At 41.6% G+C, this 27,461-nt stretch overlaps 1 protein-coding gene and 1 non-coding gene across 2 annotated transcripts in view; one reads left to right on the top strand and one right to left on the bottom strand.

Moving 5' to 3' along the window:
• Positions 1-27,461, bottom strand: part of ANKFN1 (ankyrin repeat and fibronectin type III domain containing 1) — a 177,886-nt gene that overhangs the window by 70,655 nt on the left and 79,770 nt on the right. Inside the window, exons 3-6 of the mRNA XM_030534472.1 lie at positions 20,170-20,371; positions 10,778-10,988; positions 3,417-3,611; positions 1,547-1,660 (exon numbers count right to left, since the gene is read on the bottom strand). Of these exons, the coding sequence (XP_030390332.1) occupies positions 1,547-1,660; positions 3,417-3,611; positions 10,778-10,988; positions 20,170-20,355 (706 nt within the window). The 5' untranslated portion in view covers positions 20,356-20,371. The remainder of the gene's footprint in view (positions 1-1,546; positions 1,661-3,416; positions 3,612-10,777; positions 10,989-20,169; positions 20,372-27,461) is intronic.
• On the top strand, positions 18,122-18,307 carry LOC115635834. The gene has a single exon (XR_003996710.1). It is a non-coding gene; the product is annotated as a U2 spliceosomal RNA (small nuclear RNA).

The following is a 27,461-nucleotide window of genomic DNA, read 5'->3' as shown; positions in this document are numbered from 1 at the left end:
GTTAAGTTATGACTTGTACAAGATTCATTGGCCCCCTGCATGTTACATATATTTGAGTTTTGTCCTATTGAGTTACATTTTCAAACGCACCTAAGTGATTTAGGTTCCTGTCTCATTTTCAAGTGACTTAGGCACCTAGGTGCCTAGGAGACTAACTACCAGTGGAAGTCATTCAAAGGCTCCTAAGTCACTTTTGAAAAATGGGCTCTGGGCTCATAAATCACTACATCGCATTTGCACAGCTAGCTAGCTGAAATATGGGTGATTTAACTCTCCTCTAATACCATCAGGTATAAGGCCACTTTGGGTGTCTGGACAGAATGCTGACAACGAATTTTGAAGTTGATGTGAGCCATGGTTACTTAGCGCCTTTGAAAACCAGGCTACTTATTTAGGTGTTAAATATGAATGTAGATACCTAACTTTAAGCACCCAAGTTTGAAAGCGTTGGTCTTAGCCTCTCTCCACTTCATTTTAACCAATTTGCAAACCATTATAAACCTGTCAGAAAGGTGAAGATTGTTGTGTTCAATGTATGATATGATAAGGACTTGGACAGGAGTTTTGGTAGAGTGGCCAGAGATAAATGACTGGATTTTGGAGATGTCATAAAGGAAGAAGCTGCAAGGCTGAACGTGTGGGCCAGGCTTAATTAACGGAGGCTTAATTGTTTACATATAGCTTTTAGATCCTCTGATGAAATGTCCCATGGAATTGTAGAGTATTATCTCTACTAGTGTGATTAGTGTAAGTGTACAGGACTAATCTGGTTAGGAACAAGAATGGGCTTCACTTGAAATATTCCAGCGAAGGAAAAATGAGCCTTTTCCTTTCTAAAATTCCTCAGGATGAAGCTTAATACAGCCCACCTGAACACACCGATGGCTTTAAAAATAGATTAGCTTTGCTTAAAAAAAGAAGTCTTAAATACTTACCTCTACGCAACCCTGTGAACTGTATTTAATATTCATTACAACAATGCAGATGAGCTACATATGCTCGGAGTGTTTAGCAGGACTGTTCAGAGAAAGGTATTCGCTCTGTTCATTCCACTTTAAAGACTGTAACTGGTGCCATCCTAATGTGATACTCTTCCAGGAATTATGTGGCGGCACTGGAACTGCTAATTAGCTGGGCTGTATGAAGCCACACCCAGCAGCTTCAGCTTCCAGAGGCATTCCTTTAAGGGATGGCAGTGTGGCTTTGGCACGGGCAAGGATACACAGGGTTGTTAAGAAGCCCACAGGCCCGATAGGCTAGCTGATGTTTTCAAGCTGGCTCATCCCATGTTCTAACCACAATGAGTCAAGCAAACTTCAAGGCACCATGGATAATGGTCTGGGTGAACTGTCTTTTTGTCTTACTGTCTCATTAGGGAATCCCATCCAAAACATTCTCATGTACACACAGATAACCAATGAAATATTTCTATCCAAATGAGACTTTTAGAGAAAAATATTTTCTGCAAGTAAACAGCTCATGACTGAGCCCTAACGTTTCTGTGCACTCTTAAGAAAGGTAAATGAAATATGTCCAAATCCAGTACCTTTATATTTGGTCACTACAGCCGAGTTGACGCTAAGAGGTTCTTGGAAGGTGACAGTGAGTGATGTGCTGCTTGTTACCATGAAACAGACATTGGTTGGCGCCTCAGGGGCTCCTGGGAGAGAAGAAAAAACATCAGGTCCATAGCACAACAAATCCTATTCAAACAACGTTTGTGTGTCTTCAAAGAACCAACTGAAAACCACCCGGCAATTGTGAGCTTTGGTTCGTAAGTGTTTGTGTTCCCTGCCTTTTGAACATTTTAATTAGTACCCCAACTAACAATATCGTGCAGACACCATTTGTTTCTATCGTGGTTTTCAGCCCCTTTGGGTTAGAAGTATCTTCCTGTACCCATGTAACCCAATAAAACAGGATAATATTAATTATATCAATGAAAAACCCCTATAAATCTTTTGGGGTGGGTGGGAGGAAAGAAAGGGGACAAAAGCTACCTTAAAGAGCTAATTAAATCATCAAGATTTCACGAACAGATTCAAATGTATCACAAGACACAAAAACATTTGTACATTATTCTGGTTTAGAAATCACCCAGGTTGTAACAGCTACTTTGTATATGTTTCACTATGGTCATTCTAAAACTTATTGTGGCATGAACTCTCTTTAAAGCATATAAATCAGTTCAAAGAGTAATTCATTCCAGAAATCAAATTAATTATCTATTGTTTGTAAGAATAACTGGCAATCCCTTTGAACATGCAAATGATTCTGAGGTCATGCTGGGTGTGGATGAAGATCATATAGTCATGCAACTTTTTACATCTGATTTAGGATAAGGGCATTAAGCAAACTCTTGTCATATAACATAACATGCTGGCTGATGGGCCAGATCCTCAGCTGGTTACTGGTTATAGCAATGTAACACCGCTGAATTAAATGAAGATACCCTGACTGACACCACTTATTGGTGTGGCCTAATATATTTACAATTTTGTCATTGCAAGTAATGAACATTACATTTGTAGTATTCCTCATATCCTAACTCAGAGAACACCATAAATACATTACAGGAGTATTCTTGGTGTGCAAAACCCTTTAGATAAAGTTAATTATTTGCAAAGATATTTTTGGAAAAGTGGTTCTAAAAATGTTAATAGTAATGATTGTTTGTCACTGAATGTATTACAGCCAAAAGATCTAAATGCTTATACAAACAGAAACTTCAATTTCTAGTCTACTCCTCTCTAAGGGCCACAGTATGACTTTCTGCACAGAACCACATTTAGAGTGGCTTAAAAAGTTCCACATTTTTTAAATTGGCTCATTTTGTCGATGCCAACATGTAGGATTAACTTCTCACAATTTTCTGTGTGAAAACTTCATTCTAGGGTTTCACCACCCACAGAATTGTTCACATTTTTTTCTCAAATTATGATAGAAAGGTTGAATTTCCCCCCATTTTCCCTCAAATGTCTCTATTTTACAACTATCTTTAATCACATTAAATGAAACCTGGAAGGAAGGAAAATGTAAAGGGAAGGAAACAGGGGAAAGGGAAAAGGAGTGTGGCTTAATGATGCAAGAATTAGACATTGGACTAGGGATTTTTGGGTCTGATTATCTGAACAGTTTTGAGCATACAACTCCCATTCTGTAGAAGCTGCACTCATGCAATTGTCAGAATAACTGGGCCTCTCTAATTCTAACATGAACTCTCTTTCCACTTTTGGACAGGTCACTTACTTTCTGTGCCCCAGTTTCCCCACCTATAACCTTCACTGCTTCCCAGGAGCATCAGGAGGACTGATTAGAGCATTTTTATAGGAAAAAAAATTGCTCTACAAGTGCAAATTATTTTTATTTAAAGCATATTCCTTTTAGGTGTATAACCCCACCTTGGTACTACTTACTGGCATGCTCATAGCCTGCTTTCATGCGCTTGTATAGCCTATATCTCCACTCCCACGCTTTTAGTTGCTTCTCTTTGTCTGTGTTGTCCATACTAAGACCTTCACTCATCACTTGTGCAGACAGCTCACTCACTCGCTGCTGGGCTTCCTGGACCAAGGTGCTCAGATGCATTGACCTGCTTTCCATATTAACAACTGCCAAGAAAAGAGCAATGCAAGTGACTGCTTGATGGAATGATAAAGTTCTGCCCTCACTTACACTAGCACAACCCATTTAAAGCCAAATCCTCTCCATCCTTAGAGTAGCCCTACTGAAATGAAATGATGCTCATCTGGTGTAAACTGGCATTGCTCCATTAAAGTCAATGGATCTATGTCAATTTCTACCAGCTGAGGATCTGTCCTGTTTAAATGAGACTAACCACATGAGTAAGATGAGGAAGTTTAAACTCATGGTATTTATCATATGCTTGAAAGTGTTTTAAGCAAACCAAAATTACCCTATATCCTTTTCTTTCACGTTGACAGATTATTACAAAAGATTAATAGCCAAAATTAAAGCTTTTCAGTTTTCACCCGGTTTTCAGTTTTACTTGGTCATAAAAACCCATATGCTTCTAATGAACAAAAAGCTGTGGTCAACTATGGACAAAACATAAAATTCACAAATATCTACAGGTCAAAAGAAACAGCTGTTGGAAGCCCAGGAAGGATGGCTTTGTGGTTAAGGTACTGTTGTAAAACTCAGGAGATCGGTATTCAGTTCTATGCTCTACTACAGACTTCAAGTATCACCTTTGGCAATTCACTTAGTCTCCCTATGCCTGAACTCCCCATTTGTAAAAGAAGGGTAATAATAATTCATTTGCATGCCTTGTCTTGTAAGCAGGGACTGTCGCTGAACGTGTGTGTGTGTGTGTGTGCAGTGTCTAGTACTATTATTATTTTACATTTATATAGCAGAAGTGCTGACAGCCCAACCAGGTCTGGGCCGCATAAGTGCTGTATAAACATACAGAAAATGACAGCTACAGAGGTTAAATCTAAAATGGGTCCCAACCTCAGTAGGGGCCTTGGAGCACTACTGTAATGCAAACTACCACCACGAGTGCCTAGTGAATTTGAGTGGAGCAAAGTGTTTTAGAATTGCTCTTGTTCTGAAAGATTTAGGGTAGTTTGATCAAATTATTTGCAATTTAGAAAATATTATTTGCAAAGCTGTTTAATTTAAACATGGGAGGAAAAGTGGCAGATCCAGGTGGTGATCAAAATTCAGCACATAGCGTAAAGGAGGACTCCTGAAATCACCAAAAATAGTCCTGCTGCGGTGTGCAGTAACTTTCCACAAGAGCTGTCTGATTTTAACATCAGAGCCTTAATTGCCTTGGACCAAAAAAAAGGGGCCTATTCATCTGAAATAATTTACCACGACAAGCCACAGCTCTTAGTAATGCTGGGGCTGGGGAAGGTGAGGCTTAGGGACACAGCCAGGCTACTGGCTCTTCTATGTCTTTTATGGGATCTGAACCAACCTTGCCAAAGAGCAAGTTGCAATGACCATTTAAAAAGGGACCAAGGCATCTCTGAGAATGCAAACTTATGTCATGCGGGGACAGGACTCTAATCTGCTGTGACATTAAAAGCACCCAGATAAGAGCAAAAGTGACCAGATCTGGGTTTTAAGTGATGCCTTCGATAGCTACTCCACTATATAAAAAAAACAGTCCAACAGCTCAGGATACTGCATCAGGAAAAAAGCAGAGTGACACTCTGATGTGTATACATAGATGTGTACATGTTTTCAGTTCAGATCTTAGTATCATGACTGGAGCTTAGCCAGGAGTCCAAGGATAATCCCACTTACTAATGTGAAAAGTGCCATCAGGTATTTAACAACCACAAGGGGAAGAGTAAAGAATTACTCCACGCCTCTGACATCCTAAAGGTTTTTGAAGAATCGTCATTTCTGGGGCTCTGCTTTCAGAAGCTGGCTTGCAGCCTCTCTCCTCCAAGTATGATCATTCTTCATGTGGACATCTTGGGACACATAGCCATGCTTACCGCATTTGGCTGATGTCTTCAGAATTCACTACCTTCTGTGAAACCAGCAAAGGGTGACAGACCTTCCTGGATCCATGCAAATAGTAAGTGTGGAGCATATCTGATAGCATACCAGGACTGAGAGGGAAGGTTCTATGGGTCAGGTTCTCAGCTGGTTTAAACTGGCATTGCTCCAAGGTCCAGAGGATGATCTGATCTTATCTCCCTCATCAAGATTCAACTCTATAGTTGTCAGGCCTTGGCAAGGTGTAGAATGTTTGCAGGCAACAACCACTGGGCATTTTAATTTTATTTCTACTTAGTTTTGCACAAATGTCGAATAAAATCAGTGTAGGAGAGAGAGATGGTTACATAGCGCAAAGTGGACTCTGAGATCAGGGAAAGTAAAGCAACCTGCTTTACATTTTTAATGCAAATGTTCTAGGGGCTGCAATATATCCTTCTGCCTATTTGGTATTTAAGGGAAGAATGAGCTTGTGCTGGGGTTTGCATGGACTGGGCTCCACATGGATCTGGTAGTGGGAGTTGTTGCTCTCTGTTTTGCTTTTGGATTTCCACACAGAAATCCAAGTAATGCAGTTGGGAGCTATGTCACCTGTGTCCTCTCTAAAGCTAGGGAAGTGTAGCTAAAAAGGGACCCAGCTAATGGTAGTGTGATTCCTGCTGGACCCCTGCTGCTAGTGTGGGGAGGGAGGAAGGGGACAGGAGGAGCAAGAGCTATTCTTGGAGCAGGGCTGCTGTCTTCCCTTGGAATTGGAGGTCGAGGCTCCTTTCGCTCTGAATCACAGAAGTCTGTGAGGGTTGGTAGGTGGCGTGCTCTCTGCAATCCAGAGCTCCCGGACTCCTTCCGCTCGAGGGGTGGTGCAAGGAAAGCTCTGCAAGAGGGACCTCAGGGAGATTACCACACCGGGACCCACTCCTGTGTGTTTTGCTGGGGCGGGCGAGGAAGAAAGAGATTTCCCTTGTTCCATACTCAGGGAATGCTCCCACTGATGAAACTGAGGGAGGGTTTCAGGGTGTGGCCCAGTGTGAAGGCCAGTGGAAGGCCACATTACCCTGGAGAGGAAACAAAGAATTCTGAGCCTCACATGTAACTGTCATATGACAGGAAAGGGCGATGGCATGACGGCCAGGGCCTGTTCTGGGTGGAGATACTGGGGAGAGTTGCCAGGCACAGGTACCTCAAACCACAGAAAGACTCTGAAATGAGGCAGCCAGCGAGAGGTCAAGTTTATACACGTTTAGCTGCCCAAGGGGCAGGTGGGAGTTCTACCTCCAGATCCCTCTGCCCATTGAAGTCAATGGGAGTCTTTCCATTGGGTGTTGAGTCAGGCCTCCAGAGCATAAATGCCATGCAAGTGGAGGGGATTTCACTCTAACAGGGAAGGCTAAATATAGGAAGGAATGTGGAGGGGCTGTGAAGTGTGGCAAGGGTGCAGAATCGGGTAAAAGCGATTACTGTCAGCTTCCAACAATGGAGACAAATACAGAGGCGCTGAAAGCCTTTCCATGGAACCTTGAATGCAACACTTTGTTTTCTCTTTCAAGCAGTGACTTTAGATCCTCGGGGACAAAAACTCAATGATTTGGGTTTTTTTTAATCAAGAAAGCCTTCACCATTACTTCAATCAGAAAAACTGAAAATCAAGATAAGTGAAGTGGAAATTTGGTGGGCATATTTTGAAATGGAAATGAGGTGGTTATATATTCATATTCTCTGTGTTCATAGGCATGTTTGCATTAATTACAGGAAATGAATACTAATTTATGATTGCCCCTGCTTGCCATCAGACTGCATTTATTTACAGATGAGGTCAATGAAAAATTAGTTTAGTCTTTTTTTTTTTTTAACTGCTGTTTAGAACACTCAAGACTGTGTTTTCCTCTAGATTTGTCATGGTTAATGAATGTTGCTTCAGCAGTCAATCATGCACTCTAAATGCTGTCACACTTTTTTTTAAAGCCTCAGTCATGAACCATGACAGAAAAATAAACAAATAAATATAAAGCAAAAAAAAAAAAAAACGGTCCAAACTCCCTCTTTTCACTGAGCAGCTACACTATGCAAAAATCTCATGGGAAGGCTAAAGGAGGCCAGAATAAATGATAATATAAGTGCTGTGGACATAGAAAAGCAATAAAGGTGTACCAACACTGAGGGTCTGGCAAAAAATCCCAACACACACCCCCCCATACACACGCACACACATACACTCTCCAGTGAAAAAAAATTGGCAATGTGAGTAGCCTCAAGGTGCAATTTCCTGGAGCACTGAGATTGACATGCCAGTCCTAAATGTTGTTAATTTAACTAACTTCAAATTAATGACACAGTCTGCAGTGGCTGAACCCTTCAAACACAGTCTCATTATAGCCTTGCTGGGAATGCCCTAAATATAGGCATTGACACTTAAAAACCAATTCGCATATATTTGTGTATTTTCAGCCAAAAGTAAGGCGTCAAGAGTTTGTGTCATGGTTTAAGGTTGATTAATTGACTTGGTAAGTTCCTTCCCCCCGCACTCCTCAAATTATGCAGAAAAAGTCCCATGAAGGAAGACAAAGGATAGTTTTATAACCACAATAAGTGCTATTTGTGTTCCCATGCAGTGAGGAGGTATAATCTGAGCTGAGTTTTCATTGGTACAGTTACCATATATTTACCGATGCCATCCTGCCAGTTCATTGCTGCTGTCATTCTCTCATTGATCCAAAGCCCATCAAAGTGAATAGAAAGACTCCCATTGACTCCACTGCACCTTTAGGCCCTAAAATTGCGGTAATCTGATTTTAATGGGACTGTTAGCTCAACAGAAGAGTGGGAATTAATGTCTGAAGTATTGGAAGTGGCTCGACTATCCATTCAGTGATATACCTCTATACTCCTTGCTGCCTCGTTGGGACACCATGGCATGGACTAGAATAATCATCCCATTACTCCATAGACATAAGAGTCTATTATCCTGTTTCATATACTCAATGCCATTAGGGACCTGTGATCTCTGTATTACTGACTCAGTCCCTATCTACTTATTTTCTAAAGATTTCCCACTATTGCTAACATCAGTTCAGCTCCACCGGTCTTAATTATGTTAAACAGCTCTAGCTTGGGTGGGATCCTGTCGGAGGCAATCATTTTTAACATTGTTATTTAGCTTTGGTAACCCTGCCAGTAGCTGGTAGCCCATCTTACACATTCATAAGGCTGGGTTTACACTGAGGCCCTTTTATACTGGCTGAATAGCATAAATAGGCCATGCTCTAAATAGGAATTAGGAGCCAAATTTTTAAAGGTATTTAAAGGTAGGTGCCCAGCGGAATCACTAAGCACTTTTGAAAATCCCACTGGCAACTATCTACATCAATAGGTTCCTAAATAGCTATAAAAATCTGGCCCTAAATCTATAGATTTTAAGGCCAGACCCACTGATCTAGTCTGACCTCCTGCATAACCCTGACCAGGAAACTGAACATGAGTCCAGTAATTTATAGTTATGGCTTCTGTTTCTCAGGGTGTATCAGTTTCATTGTTTGCAGTTCATTGTTTAGCAATTTGCTTTCTGTGATGATATGCAAAAATCAGGGTTTTTCTCTTTTTATATACTATAATGAGAAGATTTGGGGGGGGAGTACATTCCAAAATTCTTGTTTAAATAGGATCAACTTTAATTTTTATTATATGTATAAAAATGACTTACATGTTAGTTTCAGCTTTGTATATTTGTTACAGATCCCTGGTTTAGCATGTAGTGCATTTCATATACCTCTCCCGGGTACTAGGCTGACATTTTTTATAATGCATATTTACCATCAAGAGAAGCGGATATTTAATAAAAAAATAAAATATAAATACGCTTACCATTATCTAGAGAGATTGTGTCCTTTCCCATCATATTAATATCCCAATGTAGTCAAAAAGTACAATGTTTATGATGTCAAGAATAGTAATTTCCATCTTCAAGCAAAATGGATTTTTAAAATTGTTAGTAATTTTTTAAATTGCATCCACAATTTGTAATACAGAAGTGTAAATTCTGTGTGCGTGTACAGTCCTCCTTTCTATGGAGTGTCCATTGGAATGTAGGATTGGCTGCACTCAGTAGCTGAGGCAGATTTAAAGTACCTAGCATGAATTAATGTTAGATATAAGCCAGGGAGCAGCGACACTGACTACAGGGAAAGCAGGGAAGTCAACCTGAATTGAATAACCATTTCTAGGGTTTTTTTTTTGTCTCTTCATAGGATAAACACTATTTTTTTTGTATTTGGGGTGTTTTATAGGTGTTTTTTACTTAAAACCTAAAATCAGAAGCCCTACCTATAGTTGAAGTACAGCATATGCTTTAGAAAAACATGTTGTCTCTACTGAGAGACAGTAAATGGCTAATTTTCCACTTGTCTTGGTACATTTATGCTAGGGCTCACAATGTTGCTAACACTAGTGGATGTGAACCAGTTTTAGCAGCAATGGGACCTTTGTAGACAATGTACCTACAGCAGACAGTCCATAGAGCTGTTTGACTCAGAGAGGGGATGCAGTCAATTAATAGATTTTGCTTTCTGCTATGCACCTTTCATCCCAAAGAACTTTAAAATGAAGGGTTAAACAAGCCTCAAAACATAAAACTAATAATTAGAATGGAGATTACTGCAAATACTGTAACTTCAGCTGCTATAATTGGTAATTGTCAAATATTTAATGATGTCTAATCCTATAGCATCATATAACCTACCACCATGTACACTATCTGCACTGGAGGGATGTAAATTCTAGTGTGCAGTAGGGTGTCTCACACTAACTACTATCATAACAATAACTTTGATAAATATGGATCCTGTGCCTACATGGAAAACATATGTCTTCATGTGCCTACATAGCTATACCTATACAGACTCGTGTGACACACTGAACCAGCAAAAGTGAGCAGCTATGTCTGGACATTATTGAAGCCATTCCCATGTGACTTTGGTGTGTTCTCTCTTGACGGGACAAGGCAAACAGCTAACTTTATCCCCAGAGCCACTTACGGCAAGTCTTCAGGTTGGGATTTGCTGGGTTGGTAGGTTGCAACCAGTTGCTGACATGAGACAGGAACGACCTGCTGAGCTTGTGCTCAGGAAGCAAATACTCCTGCAACTATCTCCAGTTGTCGTGATGCCATTGCTGCTTGCATTCCTCTTACAAACAAAAGCAGACAGATTTTTCTCTTTTATGTAATTTAATTAAGCCTCCGAGAGCAAGAGGAAGCCCTTAGTATGGATTATTTGGAGCAACACAATTTGTGTTCTGCTATACTTACAGTGTGGGCTTTCTTTTGCGCCAATCCTCAGAAGGATCCTAGCGATAGGCACGTTGTTTGTCAGGATGGCAATATCCAAGGGAGTTAACCCCTCACTGTTCGGCGTGTTTAGATCCAGCTCCTCTGGTGTATATTGATAGAGGAGAATCTGAACAGCGTCCAAATCCTGCTGTTCCACCGCCTCAAACATAGCTTCGTTGCATTGGAAATTCTGTACATCAGCAACAGCAGAAATTAGTTACAATTCTTCCTATGGCAGCCACAAGTTTTACTTTGTATCCTGTTCGAGGGACCACTGGCCCAATCCTATAGCTCAAGCGTAAAGACTAAAGGAAGGGCCCTACCAGTACGTGAGCTTCCCCTGGAGATGTGCAAATTGTTTTCAAGAAAGCCCATCTCCCCTTGCTTCAGGTTTCATTATACCCTTGAACTCAGTTCAGGTTTGTTGGAAGGTTCAATGCGGTTCACAACCCTCCCAAAGCAAATCTGAACCGATTTACAGGTTTGTCCTGAAACCAAGCCACAGAAGTGATCTTTTAAGATTTACATGTGAAACTGGGTGAAAGATTGTGGATTTGACAGAGGGCTTGACTCTGAGGTTGTTCAACCCCTAAAACTCAAAGCAAAAACCTGGGGGATGTAACCCAAGGTAATCAACATCCAACTAAAACAAAGCCAGACTCAGAAAGTGTCTTGCAGCTTTATCATGAGCTGGTACCAGGCACTGGCTCTGAAATTGCTCATAAATTCTGAACTCTTCAGGGCTTATTATTATTATGATGTTTTTCCATAGCACCAAGAATTCCTAGTCGAGAAGCGGGACACCTCTGAGCTAGGTTCTGTACAAAAACAGAACAAAAAGATTGTCCCTGACCAAAGGGGCTTCCAATCTAATTATAAGACAAGAGACAACAGATGGATATAGACCGACGGGGGAGTAGCAGTAAAAATAAATAAATAAATAAATAAATAATATTTGTCAGCATGATAGGCAGTGTGGTCTCTGCATGCTAGCAGCATATCTGGCTTCTCTTCACTGCTGTAAGAGTTTGGAGTTATAACTCAAGTTTTGCTCATAAGCTGACTCCCGTTCCCACAAAAAAACCTCTAGCTCTAGTTAAATGGTCTGTCTGTGCTGTAATACTAGTGCATGCATGCATTGTTGCCCACATCCCTCTACCATAAAACCCTCAAGCATGTGCTTATTTGTGCTTTGAACCTGTGCTTGCTTCAACAGCTGGGGGTATGGGTGAAAGCTCAGGCTGGAATCCCCCCACTCTGCAATGAGGACTCAAGCAAGATCACATAAGTCCTGATGGTCCTCCAACACCCTTCCCACAATTCCCCCAAGGGACAGACAAGTTCTCCCACAACTGACAGAATTGACTGCGAAAGAATCCTAGTCTGGCTCAGCACAAAGAACCCTGGGACATACCCCCAGAGACACACGAGTGACAGCAGAAGCAGGGAGGATATAGTAATGCAGGTAAGGCTTGGCAGGGGAAATGCTCACATACTGGCCAGGCTAACCCACATGGCGATCACCTGGAATAACTTTGCAGTATAGACAATACCCACAACTACTGCTCATCCAGTCACTCTGTGCAACGTGACTATTGCTGTGCCGTGTAGTCAATCTCACTCAAGCTAGGGTAGGTTAGCTCGACTGCAATAACTTGAGTGTACCACTTCAAGGTAACTGTTGCAGTGAAGACAAGCTCTCGGCCATTTTTAAGTACCCTAATAATTTCACATCCAGCTTCCAGAGAAAAACGCTGACTAGGAGAGGCCTTGAAACTCAATGGAGCTTGTCATCATTACGTAAGAATAGGGGATGGGACTGAAGTAGGTTAACTGTCTGGGTACCTCCAAAATATTGGCAAGTAACCAAATAGGTGTATCTGTGTGGTACTCGGAAAAATGTAGATTGAGTGGGTGAGCACCTGAAAAATAGGACCCAAGGATATACCATGTATTAGCATCTTCTCTGATATTCTAGGCTAGAAAAGAACAGTGAGGCCCCTTTTCCCCTCAACAAAGATATAAGAACTAAGAGAAATGATAAAGGAAAAGTGGTAGGATGCAAAGAAACATATCATTCCTTAATTGAGCTGGAAAGAAGCAGGTGCACGAAGCTAACATGGCCTGCAGGGTTTCTGTTTATGAAAACATCCTTCTAGTGCTCTACAGTGGTGACGTGTTATTTGCCAAGTTACTTTAAACTCCCTTTCAATGTCCCTTTGTGATAATTACCCAACAGCTTTCTTCTTTTAAAAGTGAATTATTAGAAGCAACTGGCCCAGCTGTGCAAAGAGAGCTCAGCATGATGCCATGCAAGGGAGCTACGGTTTGGGTGGATGTACTGTGTTGAGGGGAGCATTAAAGAAATACTTGGATATGAGCAAGAGAGAGATTCAGGACTGAAGCTTGGCTCTCTCTCACTGCTGGAAGCGGAAATGTTACAGCAGCAGCCTGCTCAGCACATTCACTAGCACTCCCATTTGGCCTGTTGAAGGAGAAGCATTGCTGAACTCTGTGTTCAGGCCCTTATTGCTGCAGGAAGAGGCCGGGTAGAGCGTGGGAGAGTAAAAAGGGGATAAATGAAGGGATTATGGAGACTCCAAGAAGGCATCTGTGGACCTCTAGAAGAAAATAATCATTGCCTGTGAAAGGGAAGCTCTGATAACATGGAACTCAGCTGGAGCTGTGGGTGATTTGCACCTCTGAAAATCAGGCTCAAGATGTCTCGAGTTGGGCACCCAAAAATTAATGGATACTTTGGTGGATATAGGCCTATACTAGCTTTTCAAGACAGTTCTGCTAGTATATCTTTAATACCTGTCAAGGGAATTGTTGTATTAATACTCTGCTAGTTGTTCCACATTGTGTGGTGGGCTCTGTGATGTACGCTATGTACCAGGATGAGATCCCCAACCTCAGTGCAATAGATATGAGCTCTGAAGCAGATCAAAGACCAAAAAACCCCCAACCAACCAAAAAAAAAAAACCCAACAAAATTTTCAAAATTTGTTTGTCTTGGGTCAATTGAAATGTTTCGTTCCCATTTCAACTTTAAAAAAATATTATAATTTATAATATACATTTTGAAATGAAAAATCAAAATGTTCCTAATGTTTTGACCTTATCGAAAAACACTTTGTTTCAAAGTTTTGTCTTTTTTAAAAACAAACCTTTGTTGAAACCTTCTCTTTCCAGCACAAAGTTTAGTTTTCAACAAAATGGCATTTTCTGATGGAAGAACTTCGTTAGAAATGTTTGACCTGCTCTAGCTATAATGTTCTAAACAAGCAAACCACTACCTCAATCCATATACAATAACTTTATTAAAAAGAATGTAACAGTACAGCGCTCCTTCTAGTTAGAGAAAACATGGACATTGCTCAACATGGGAAACACAAGAAATATTGCAACTACTGAGATAATGTTATCTAAAAGTTTAAAAGAACAGCTACTGTAAGTGGTACTACTGTGATACAGTAGATATGGTGGCCAACCATAATAGAGATTAGCAGTATTTAAAACTGTCTGCACTCAAACTTTTCCCCTTTTTCATTTCACCTCAGCTACCACAAATAAAACACATTTGTTTTAAGCTTTTCAATCCTTTCTAAGGAGGTTGTATAATAGATCACACTTGTTGCTTTCAAAATAGGTCTTTTTGTATGTTTTATCTTGAGAGCCCAAGATACAAAACTGAGATGTAAACATTTTTCGCTGACAATTTCCAAGCAACTCCATTTCATAAATATTACTCCGGAAAGACACTCAAGGTAACTAATTAATTCTCCTTGTATTTAATATGAGGAATTCTATTAGCCAGATTTCATATACCCACCCAGTGCTTTGATGTTAGTGGGAGAGGTGCAAGAGAAAAATCCTCAAATGATAGATGAATGAATGGCAGATGGATAGAGATTATCTTCTAGTTATCTAAATCATAATTAGAACAGTTTTAAAGGCAAACTTTCACTGGTGAGGGTAGGTCTAAAATAAATGTAAAAAAAGATCCTGTCATGTATTTCTCAATTGTAAGGCAAAGCCTAAAAGGAGAGGAATTTTTACTGCAATGCAGCAGTTGCCTTGCACTACACAGCAGCTCCACACATCTGTTCCCTGCTTTTCTAATGCTTGATTTGGATCACTCTGAAATGAGAACTCAGCACTTTCTTCATGTGTTTGTGAGGTTCCCCTCCCATCTGAGATGATGAAACTCTTTGCTCAGACAAGACAAAACCTATTCATTAGTGGCATGGATCCTGAAACACATGGAGCGTCTTCAACTCTAATTGGAGTCAATGGGAATTAGATATTATTACATGTATTTAATAGCTGGCCATCACTCTGCTGTCTAGGCACATTCAACATGTTTTAAATTGGGTCATTAACATTTCAGATAAGAAGAACAAAAGGGTTACACTCCTTTTCTCCCTGCAGCTTTAAGGCCAAGGATTGTGAACAATGAACTATAACCTACCAAAACCACCTTTATATTAAAAATTAGGGTTGGCAAATAATGTCACTTTTTGTTTCTCCAGGCATATTTGTTTGGACTTTACAATAAATTCATTTCAGTCAAGTAGGTATCCCTTTCAAGTTAATTTCCTGTGAATATTTGAGTTGTCTATTTTACTGTCACATACATTAAGAGAAAGAAAAATTCAAAATGAATTTTGGAATATACGTCAGAAGCACCTGCATATTCATCCAATTTGAAAACAGAAACAATACCAGTGCAATGAAGATTATCTGACTAGTGTTTATGGAGCACTATTTAAGGACCAAATATTATCAACTTACTTTGTCTTCATATTACATTCAAAGCTCAAAATCAGTCTTACACACATTACATCATATAGGGGCAATCCTTGCATTAGGAATAAGCAGAAAAAATAATAGAGCTTTATAATTTGGAGCCAAATTGTGCAGTGTGAGTTGTGTAGCTGAACTGAAGTCAGGGGTGTGACTCTGGATTTCTAGCCTATAACTGGGAGCAGAATTTGGCCCTTTCTTATTCAAACATATAATCTTTTTATATGTACAATACCAGACAGCAGGCTTGGTGCTATACAGCTGCTGTACCTAAAACAAGTTCTGGGTGAATACTGCAAATATTATTGGGGAATTTTGATTTTTTTTTTAAATTCAACCTCAATAAACCCTTAATTCAGCAAACCATCCCTATTCCTCAATGCATTTAAGCACGTGCTTAAGTCTAAGTGAATGTCTAAGTCCTGTTGACGTTCATGGGACTTAAATAAATGCATAAAATTAAGCAAAGGCTAACAGGTCAGATTTTCAAAGATATTTAGGTACCTAAAGATGCCAATAAATGCCCAGTGAGATTTATATAGACATTGCTCAAAAAATCATATTAGGCTCCTATCTATATCTTTAGTTGCTTAAATACCTTTGAAAATGTGGCCCTAAATGCTTTACTGAACAGGGATGCACCTAAACACATGCTTAAGTGTTTTGCTGAATTGGGGCCTAAATTAGTTCAACCCAAAATGCAAATACGAAAGTTCATAATCACACTGAAAATCTGATGCAGAGTTGCTTTCATCTAGACAAAGAAAAGAGCATGTATTGGAACCTACTCGCTGCATCCAATCAAAACAGCAAAGGCCAAATTGCAAATATCCTGAATGAACAAGTCAGAAGCAACCAATAGGCCGAAAAGTATTTGCATGAAATAATTGTCCAGTAGTTTTGAAACACTGAGAAAAATAATAATGGAAATTGTGATCTATTCTGTCTACCTAGGTACTTATATGGCCCTCATCATCATATCTGAGCATCTTACAATGAATAATGGGTTTTATTCTCATAGTACACTTGTGTGAGAGCAAAATATCGCCTCTTATTTTAGAGAGTGGAAAGGATAGATTAAGTAACTTGCCCCAGGTTGCACTTGATGTCTGCAGCTGAGGTCGGACTCAAACCCAAGCCCCAGTCAAGTGCTGTAGCCACTAGACCATCCTTCCTGTGAGTTTTGCAATTTGCAAACAAGAAATATCTTTACCTTCTATATCAGTTAATGCAACTACTGCACCAAACTCTTATTTAAAACATCCTTTAGTCTTTGCTATACCATTCAGTCACCTGCAGCTCCCGGGGATGGAATTCAAATGGGGGAAAGGAGCACTGTGATCTCATCAGATCGATATGTTCAGCTTTAGACCAGCTGGTACCATCAAAATGATTCAAAAGAGCCTTCTGACTTCATCTGCACCCACTAGAGCACAGGATATTTCTCTACTGTGAAAACATGACTGGGAGCAAACAGTATCTGATGACCCAGCTACAAACAATCAAATGCAGTTTAGGGACAATTCTCAAGTTTTTCCTTCCTTAACAGTTGCACGACAAGATTAATTTATGGAGGGTGTTACACAGATGCAAAAATGTACACACTGAAAAGAACCACCGTGCTGCTTTGTGGTAAGCAGGAGCTATGTTCCAGTGAAGTGATTTAGTGCTGAGTGTTTAAAAATGCAGTCGTGTGTAGCTATTTGCTTTGGGTTAGCTAGGAAAGTCCATGTCTGGTCCTAGAGTTGGAAACAAAATATTGGACTAGTTCCACCAAGGAAGTGCTTTGACAAACATGAGAGTGAGAATAAAGCAGTTCTTGGAGGTGGCTATGTCTCTGGCAGGACAATAAATGTTTTGAATGGAAAGTGTTGCATAGAAAAAATGAAGAGAAAACTGTTCATTAGTGGAAGGTGAGGGAAGAGTCTAAAAATCCTGTTCTCTCATCTGGAAAATTGATTTTAATTAATGTTCTTTAAACTGAGGTTTAGAATTAAAAAAACATATCAGCTAATGCCTTGATCCCTGATTTTTTTACTCCTTACTTGTGGTTTCCTGATTATTTTCCACAGTGAACACTGAAAAGAATAGATAGTTGGTTGATTGGCTTGCTCAGCAGGGACCTGATCCAAAGCCCACAGAGGTCAGTGGGAATCTTGTCACTGACTTTTATAGTTGTTGGCTCAGGCTCTGAATTACTGATGGGATATAGAAATGTTCACCTCTAGTGTTTGGCCTACGGCAGGGCAGTCGTGACAAAAAGCCATTACACTTTTATGGTTGCATAATGGATTGGAGGACATAAAAGTAGTGAATCTCGATCTATTTCCCATTATACAACTGTCCACATCATACCTGGCCATAGAGTTTTGTCAGTAAGGCCAAGAACTGAAACAAACACTCCCATGCCTAGAGAGGGTCCTGACAGGTCAGATCTGAGAAGGATGGTGGGCAGTAAGTGAGCAAGCCAGCAGCTCACTAGGTGACAGAGGAGTCCAGTCTCCACAGCTGTCATGTGCTCCTCAGCCTTTTGGCTAAGAACAGATTTACCCATATGATCTTACCAGTTTAAGATCTGATGTGTTCCCTGTCTGGGACTGCATAATAAGTGGATTTTTGGAACAGCGAGTTGGGCTAGGACCTTGTTCCATCCAGTCCATGCCTCAGCCTGGTATTGCAGTGCCTTTGCAAGCACAATAATCATACAAAAGATATGATTAAAAAAACTTGGTAAGAAAAAAAAGGTGGGGGCAGGGGATGGGGTGGAAATCATGACACAGTAGACTTTTCCCACAGCTAACTCCTATACCTTGGCCTGTAGCAAACCCTCCTAAATTCAAATGTGCCCCAAAGTGGATCCAGATGCAAATCCAAACTTCATTGTACATTGTACCCCTCTCCATGGACTAGATAGTGCCATTTACGTGCAGCTCCTGTTAAGGGGAGGGGTGCAGCTGCTCTGACCCAATGGCAGCCTCAGGTGGTGCTGTGCCTCAAAGAAGAAATTCCTGAAGCATACAGGCTGTGTTCCCATTACCAAGCCCATGCACAGCTGCTTACCTCTCCCACAGCCAGGCAGCTCCTCATGCCAGTGCATGGAAGACAGGAGGGGTTGTGGAGACAGCCAGTGCCCTGTATCCACCACAGAAACAGGGACAGAGCCTTCCTGTCATGTCCAGCGCACAGGGGCTGCAGTTCTGCCTAGCTCTTCTGCAGACCATGTAAGAGAACAGCAGTCTGCTAATGCCCTCTCTACTGCCATGCCCTGCTAACAGGGCCAGGCTGAATCTAGCCCTGTAACTTCCTGAAAGAAACATCTAGCCTGATCTACAGGCTGTGATTGTTTTGAATTAACTCTCCTAGGGCTTCAGCACTTGTATTGCTGCATGCAATTTTTCTTACCTATAAGGCAGATTTGCACGTGTTAAGGAAATCTAAGCCATACATCTTTTTCCGGCCAGTCATACGGTTCCCATTAGCAATATGGGCCTTAGGTAGTGCGGTCCTGCAAGGTGCTGAGCACGCTAGCCCTGATCCAGCACAGCACCTAACTTTAAGCCTACGCGTTGTTACCGTGCCGGCTGGGTGAGCGGGTGTTTCCTGGCACATCCACAGGCATCCCCTCAAGGTTGCTGCTCCTCCTTCCCTCAGGAAGCAATTCGGAGTAGAAATCCAAGGACGTGTCCTTCCTGCCTCCAGAGAGGAGGAAACCTGTTTTGTTTCAGCAACACCAGCAGCAGGAGGGCAGCTGCCTCGGCACCTCCCTCCAGTAATAAATAGATGAGGTTGTGTTGCTTACTGAGCCCATGCCTGTGTCGTTCTACGGAGGTCTCTGCCTGTTTGTCCAAGCCTGCCAGAACGCAGTGCATGAGGCTGTGTCACGGTAGTCCCATTGAAGTCAATGGGAGTAGTCATGGGCTTGGTTAAGCAAGTGCCTATGTGCTGGGCTCAGCATCTTGTACAATCAAGGCCATAGACGGGCTTTGCGACCACAGGAGAGTGCCAAAAGCTTTGATGCATGGGGGTCCTTGGCTCTCTGTCTAGGTTCTGATCTGGTGCTCACCATCCTAGCCTGTGACCCTGGCACTTAATAGTTACTTATTCGACTGTTACTTCCTTGGCTGTTGAGAGACATTGGTGCATACGTCAAACTTCTAGAGAAAATGATCGTTTCTTATATTTCCAAGGCGGGCTAGACATTTTCCTTATCTATAGGGCCAGATTCTGCCACATTTACTCATGCTGTGTAGAACCTTACTCCTTAAAAGTGGACTTCTCATGGAATAAAGAACTGGTACTGTAAGGGTGCCCCAGAATCTGGCCCACAAGAAAAAAAAATCAATATCTGCTCTGCAGAGCAAACGTTGTCAAGCATAGTGCTTATTAGCACATGCTTCACATCAGTGGGATTCCTCTGACATAAGCTCAGGAATAGGTGTGTAGAGTAGGTCCATGAACAGACAAAATGCAGATGAAGAAGGATGAAGAAAGGTAAACAACAGAGAAGCAAGGTCAAGGTGAAATTAGCTAACATGACAGTTTATTAAAAATGAAGTAATTACCACAGAAGTCTTTCGGAGACTGAGTCGATCTGATCTGGCCCTGAAATACGCCTCATCAAAAGATGCGTGACTCCCCTTCAGCTTCTCGGAGAGGTTGCGATACAGTCGTTTAGCAGCATTCGGAGAAGACGGCCCACTGTTATTTTTTGGCTGCGAAAGGTGCAAGTTCTGCATTTGCTGTGTCATTTTCACGTGGCAGTTCCTAGAGAGAAGGCAATGCAGCCGTCGGATACGGGTTTGCTACACGAACTTCATCCGGTCAAAATGCATCCTTGTAACACACACAGCAAGACTAGTGCAGCAACAGACTTTCATTAAGGTAGGCCAGCCCCACACCAAGAACAGGAAGGGCCATATTTTAGAGCCTTTCCATTGGCGAGTTGTTGCTCACAGAGACAGTCCCATTGACATCAATGGGCGGGAGGGGGTATGATGTGGACACCGATGGTACTACCCCTATGAGTGCCAGCCAATGGGAGGAATAAGAGCTCCAAAATGTGGGTTTTTAATACCCAGGGAACATTGTGGGAAAAACAACAATTCTGGTAAAAAAATTCTGGTTAAAAAAAAAATTTAAGGGGAGGGGGAGAGTTTGGATTAAACGAGAATTGGGAAGAGGGATTTATACTCTATGTATGTAAAGTGATGCTGATATTCCCTAAATTCAACCAGAACAAGCAGGATTGCAGAATCAGGACCTAACAATTTGGTCCTACCATTTATTGTCATAAAAGCTTTTCTGCTAAACACTTTCTTGTCCTGTAATTGCTGCTCTTTGGCTTTAATTTGCCTCTAAGATTTAAAGCTCAACGCCAACTTTCCAAGGCCTTTAAGTCTTCCATTCCCGTTGGTGAATGGTGGCAAAGCAGATATTCTGAACACAAAAGTGTCCATTTACAAATAATCTCACACATTTCCCAGGCTAACGAGGTACTACAAACAGACAAGGTCTCTGAATGATGAACATATGACCAGAGACTCGAGATAATTGGGACATGTGACAAGGAGACTTCCTCGTTAAATCAGCACACCCATGTGTGCAAACAAGAACAGAGCTCTGTGTGAGTAGCATCCCTGCAACTAATGAGCAAAAATAATAATAATGGATGCAAGGCAAAGCAGGCCTTCTGAGATCTCCAGAATCGTCTTTCATTGAGCATGATGACCATGGAGTATAGGTGCAGTGAGACTGCACACAATAGAAGTTATCTTGCTTTTTGGTTATTATTAATTTGCATTTTAGTAAAACTCAGTGGCCTGAACTGAAATTATGGCCCCCGTGCACTAAGCACTTGCACAAAACACAGAGTAAGACAGTTCTTGTCCCGAAGAGCTAGTCAAAACAGATGAGACAGACAAAGGGTGGCAGAGGAAACAGAGACACAGTCAGTGCCTTTGCCTAGGTCACACAGCAGATCAATAGCAGAGGCAGGAACAGAATCCAGGTCTCTTGAATTACAGTCCAGTGTTCCATGCACTGGACCAAGGAACCTTGTAATATTATAGAGGTTACAATAAAAATAAAATCTACATTTACTTGAAATTCTGGAATTATTTTTCCTATTTGCAGTAGAGGGAAATAGAGCTAAATGATCCTCCTCTTTTCTCCCCCCTCCCTGCAAAGTAACACACAGGAGAGGCCAGGTCTAGTGGAAGGGGGTTTCTGTAGGGACAGCAGGAAGCAGGGTTGGAAGGACCCCTCCGTCCCATCCAGCTGTGGAGCAGCAGTGGAATCGCTCTGCGGGGTGCTGCAGTCGTCCCCTACTGGGGCAATATCCAGTGGATCCATCTATTGGAAAATTTCCCCCTAGTCCTAGTTCCCCATACCTTGCTACATGGGGGTATGAAGAGAGCCGCCCAAAATTTGGTTTCTATGGCACACAGGGGACGTGAACACTCAGCATGGGTGTCACAAATCCTTTTTTCTCCACCTATACGGTGGAATCACATTGGTTACATCTGGAGCGGCATTGCATGGATCTGCCCCCTATACTCCATGAACCAGATGTGGAAACTGTCAGTAAGTGCTGATTTTAATGGCAAACACACGACAAATGCAAAAAGCATTCTGCTTTACTGATGCAGTAAGTGGATCAATCAGGAGTTTTAACTGAAAACATGAGCAAACGTTCAGTCAGTGAAATAAAATGATTTAAAAAATGTCTGTTAAGGGTGTGCTCGCATTAACCCCCTATTTAGAATCTTGCCATTAGTTCAATGAGTTTCTAATGAACGTCTGAAGATATGTTTAAAGAGGTGGTTGGATTTGGTGTGTTGTCCCCAGAGATCTTCAGATCCCACAGTCTCATGTTATTAATATTTAAAGGTGACTCAGCATCTTACCAAAGTTCCTTTGATTCTCAGTCGCTCAGAGTGATGACAAAGATCCCCTCATGATGACCTCCTTCCCTATATTCCACAGCACAGCAAACTGAAACAGAAAGGGCATCTGCACTCACATCCACTTTACCCTGCACTGACTTCAATATATGGCTTCTCCTGTACAGCAGCATGTGGGAAGAATCAGCCCCAAATGTATCAGTAACACAAAGGGTCTTGCAAACACTTACAAAATAGTTCAATTCACTCTGCTCCTGTTTAAAAGTTCCAGGCATCCAGTCATGGAGCAGAGGCTACCCCATGTGAGAAAAGTGAGCAGTCATGTACTGCAAATAGTAAAAGGGGAGTTTCATGAATAGTCCAGGGCTGGAAATAGTTTGTCGAAGTGGCTGTAAATAGTTTGTCGAAGTGGCTGTGAATAGTGTACACAGGGCAGATGTTCAGAGGTCCAGGGAACCAGGAAGCACCCAACTTTCACCAAAAGTCGAAGGAACTTGGGCAACTAACTCCCACCTGCGCCTCTGAAAATCTCCCCTTGCATTTGCAGAGATGATGAATGGTTTGCAAATGCCTTGAGAACAACAAGAGAAAAGGGCTAGGTTCATTCATAACGAACAAGTCAAACAGTTCTACTTGGTACTGAATGGGACTTCTCAAGCCTAGAAATGCCATCTCGCTACAATTAAGAACAAGCAATGGTGGCATTAGATGCTTGCTACTTGTGGCTGATCCCATTAAATCATTAAAGAACTAAGAACTAAAGAACACCCATATCAAGACTGAAAAAACACCTGTTCCCCCCACCGACATAAGATTCACTGACAAAAGCACTGGTATCGACAGCACTACGCCAGCAGGAGATGCACTCCATAGCTACCGCAGCCTGTTGGGAGTGGTTTAATTATGCCGGCGGGAGAGCTCTTTTCCATCGGCAGAGAGTGGCTACATGGTACCGCAGTGCTGCTGTAAGGTTATGTCTAGACTACAGACCTAATTCCCACTGATATAAACTGGAGTTAGGCACCTGGACATCTTTGAGAACCTAGGCCTGTGTAACTAAATAGGCTGCCTTCCCATCTAGAGCCAGACGAAACAATCTCTGTACTGGCCTGTCAATGCCATTCTAAGGGCTGACCTACATGGTGCATTATCCACACCAGGGGGTGTAAATGCAAGTGCACACTAGCGTGTCATACATTAACTGGCCCTGGTGGACCCTGCCACCACCCTCACCTCTTTTATAAGAAGCGGAATTCAGCCTCAGCTGGTGGCAGAGCCTGAACAAATCTTCTCTAAATGTCAGCAGTCTTGATTTTCCATCAGTTCTGACTGCTGGGTGATGCTCTGTTAAAGGAGATCCCAGTCCCCCATGTGCTAGGGATGGTCAGCTGGACCATTATGTTGCACACAGGCAATCTGTCTGGGAAGCTGTGATATGCAGGAGGTCAGATGAGATAATCATGATGGTTGCTTTGGCCCTTAAAAATCTATGTCACAGCTCCACTGACTTCAACCGTTACAGCATTGTGCAGCTGGAGTTTCGCAGTGGTGAATGAGGCCTGCTACATACACATGAGAAAGATACTAGTGTAACCTCAGGGTCAAAATAACTTTAGGTACCAAACATTTGAACAGCACCCTTCCAAGGACCATTGTAGTAGGATTACTGTTCTATCCATGGATGTATGCAGTGTTGTTGTAGCCGTGTTGGTCCCAGGATATTAGCGAGACAAGGTGATGTGACAAAATTCCTCCTCTACTTTGGTGGGTCCTGTGCTTATTGGTGGATTTGCTTGCCTCAGAGATTCACATGTGGGTCAGGAAACAGCCCAGAGACCTTCCCATCTGGTAGAAGCCACAGTCCAGGTCAATTCCTCCTGTGTCTGATCAGGAGTTGGGAGGTCTGAGGGGAACCCGGGCCTTCCCTCTATTCTGGGTTCCAGCCCAGGACCCTGTGGACTGCAGCTATCTAGAGTGCCTCCTTGTACAGCTGCACGACAGCTACAACTCCCTGGGCTACTTCCCCATGGCCTCCTCCCAACACCTTCTTTATCCTCACCACAGGACCTTTCTCCTGGTATCTGATAATGCTTGTACTCCTCAGTCTTCCAGCAATATGTCTTCACACTCTCAGCTCCTAATGCCTCTTGCTCCCAGCTCCTCACATCCACACTACAAACTGAAGTGAGGTCCTTTTTAACTCTTAATTGGCTCCTGGTGTCCTAATTAGCCTGCCTGCCTTAGCTGGTTCCAGCAAGTTCCTGCTTGTTCTGGAACTGCCCCTGTTACTTACCCAGGGAAAAGGGATCTACTTAGTCTGGGACTAATATATCTGCCTTTTAACACTTTCCTGTAGCCATTTGGTCTGATCCTGTCACAGTGGGTAAGGCAATCTTTTATTAGAAGAACTTCTGTTAGTGAGAGAGACAAGCTTTCAAGCTGCACAGAGCTCTTCTTCAGGTCTGGGAAAGGTACTCCAAATGTCACAGCTAAATAAAAGATCGAACATATAGTTTAGCATAAATAGTTAGCACTTATTCTAAAGGGCCATTCCAGGGGAAAGGGGAGCATTAGCATCCCTGCAGTCACAGGACAAAAAGTGGGGATCAGTTGGTTACAGATTGTTGTAATAAGCCATAAATTCAGTGTCTTTATTAAGGGCATGGTTTTTAGTGTCTAGCAAAGTTATGAATTTAAGCTCCCAGGCTTGTCTTTTGAAAGTGTTATGCAGGTTTCCTTTGAGGATGAGGACTGATACATCACATATAGAGTGATCGCTTTGTGAAAAAAAATGTTCACCCACAGGTGATGTGATGTTTTTGTCTTTTATCATTTTCCTGTGTATGCTCATTTGAGAGTATAGTGATTGTCTGGTCTCAGCCCACATAGTTGTTATTGGAACATTTAGTTCACGGGATGAAGTACATCACATGTTGTGATAGGCACGTGTAGGAGCCATGGATCTTGAAAGGTGTGTTGTGGGGGATGTTGACCATTGTAAAATGGAGATCTGTGTGCAGGTTTTGCATCTGTTGTACTGGCAGGGTCTGATGCCACTTTCAGCTGATGTGGCCTAGTGTGTGGTCTCGCTACTGATGCTGAGCTTGGAGAGGTTGATGGGTTACAGGCCACATCACCTTGAATGATCCTTTAGTTTAGCATTAGTAGTTAGTACATATTCTACCTGTTCGATCTTGTATTTAGCTGTAACACTCTTAGTATCTTTCCCAGAGCTGAAGAAGAGCTCTGTGTAGTTTGAAAGCTTGTCTCGTCACCAACAGAAGTCGGTCCAGTAAAAGAGATTATCTCACCCACCTTGTCTCTTTAATTACCCATGGGTTGTTTTTATATGAGTTAGCCATAGCTGATCTTTAAAATCAATATGCAGGTACAAAGACAGTATTTCCCAATGGCTAGAACATTAGATGGGGTGTCAGGAGAGCTGGGCTCTATTTCCTGCTCTGCCACTGTCCTTCAGGGTGACGCTGGGTAAGTTACTTTAACTGCTCTGTGCCTCAGTTTCCCCATCAGTACAATAAGGATAACAATATCTGGCTCATTTGTAAAGAACTTTAAGATCTGCTGATGAAAAGTGCTATACAAGAGCTACCTATAATTATTTTATTTATGATATATGATAAATATACATCTTTATGACCATATGTCATGGGTGTTTCTCTTTATCCATGGAGAGAGAGGTCAAGAGGAGGTTGAGTAAACATAGCTGTAAAACCTGCAGTGGTTCAGTGACACCATTTTTCTATGTGGCAATAGCACCATATCCACACTGATTCCATATCAGGTCATCAATGACCTTAAAAATGTTCAATGGACTATTTTTTATATACTAACAGAAGTACATTAAACATTGCATGAACAAAACACACAACAACCAAGTAATAGTTGGAAATAATGTAATGCAAATTCACTGGAGTCCTGGTCAGCATGTTCATACAATATCTGTGAAATGCAAAATATTGCCGAGGATTACTGTATTTAGGACAGCACAACGGGGTAAGTAATAAGCAGTTATTAGATGCAAAAAAAGGAAAGGGAAAACGTATGCTTGCATATCACAGAAAACTTTCTAATACTGTGATCTTATAAAGCTGGAGAGCTGTCTCCCAAGGGAATTAATGGAAACTAGACTCAGTAAATCACAGAATAATCCTGCATTGGGAAGGCGATAGATTTGATCATCTACAGGGTCTTTTCCAGCTCTAACTCACATGATTCAAAACTGCTCCAAATGCAGGGATATTTAAATTGGCTGGTAGCAGTTTTATAACATCGAAGTAATTTTATAGGAACATCTTTAGTCTTCTTTTATAAGAAATTCAGGTTAGCTTTCATAGCCTTGTCAGATAATATAGCAAAACATACATCATTCTCACTGAAGTTACACATTAAACATGTCTTCATGTTTTTAACATATGGACAATTGAAGATGTGTTACGACAAAGGATGGATGATTGCTAGAGTTAAACTGTTAGCAGAGGATTATAAAAAACAAACCCTGTAGGTGCTAGGTGTTGCATAGGTTCATATATTCAAGACTTTCACCTCTGGGAACCTCAGCACATATCTAGCTTAGGTCACAAATTTAAACGCGTTAGGCGATCTCAGTGTTGTTCTGAATAGATCTTTGTGCACATCAAAATAACCGTCACAATATTTGACCTAACTGGCTAACGCTTGTCACAGGCAATCAAGAAACTGACGAGAAATGTGCAGCAGGTTTGGGGGGTGCAGGTAGAGCTCTGCAGGGTAGCATGCAGAGCAGCTGCTCACATTGTAACTGGGCATAACCAATACTGTCAGTATCCCGCTTTTTTAAGAATTAAAAATCACAACAAAAATGGTTCCAATAATGAATATCTGAATCACTGGGCAAACAGTCTACTGCAGACATTTTACACTAGCCATTGCATGCAGACTCCGATTCTCATCAT

The sequence above is a fragment of the Gopherus evgoodei genome, chromosome 15 (genome assembly GCF_007399415.2).
Source record: "Gopherus evgoodei ecotype Sinaloan lineage chromosome 15, rGopEvg1_v1.p, whole genome shotgun sequence".
Taxonomy (NCBI): domain Eukaryota; kingdom Metazoa; phylum Chordata; order Testudines; family Testudinidae; genus Gopherus; species Gopherus evgoodei.
Note: the sequence above shows the minus strand (reverse complement) of the source record. Positions and strands in the feature narration are given on the sequence as shown.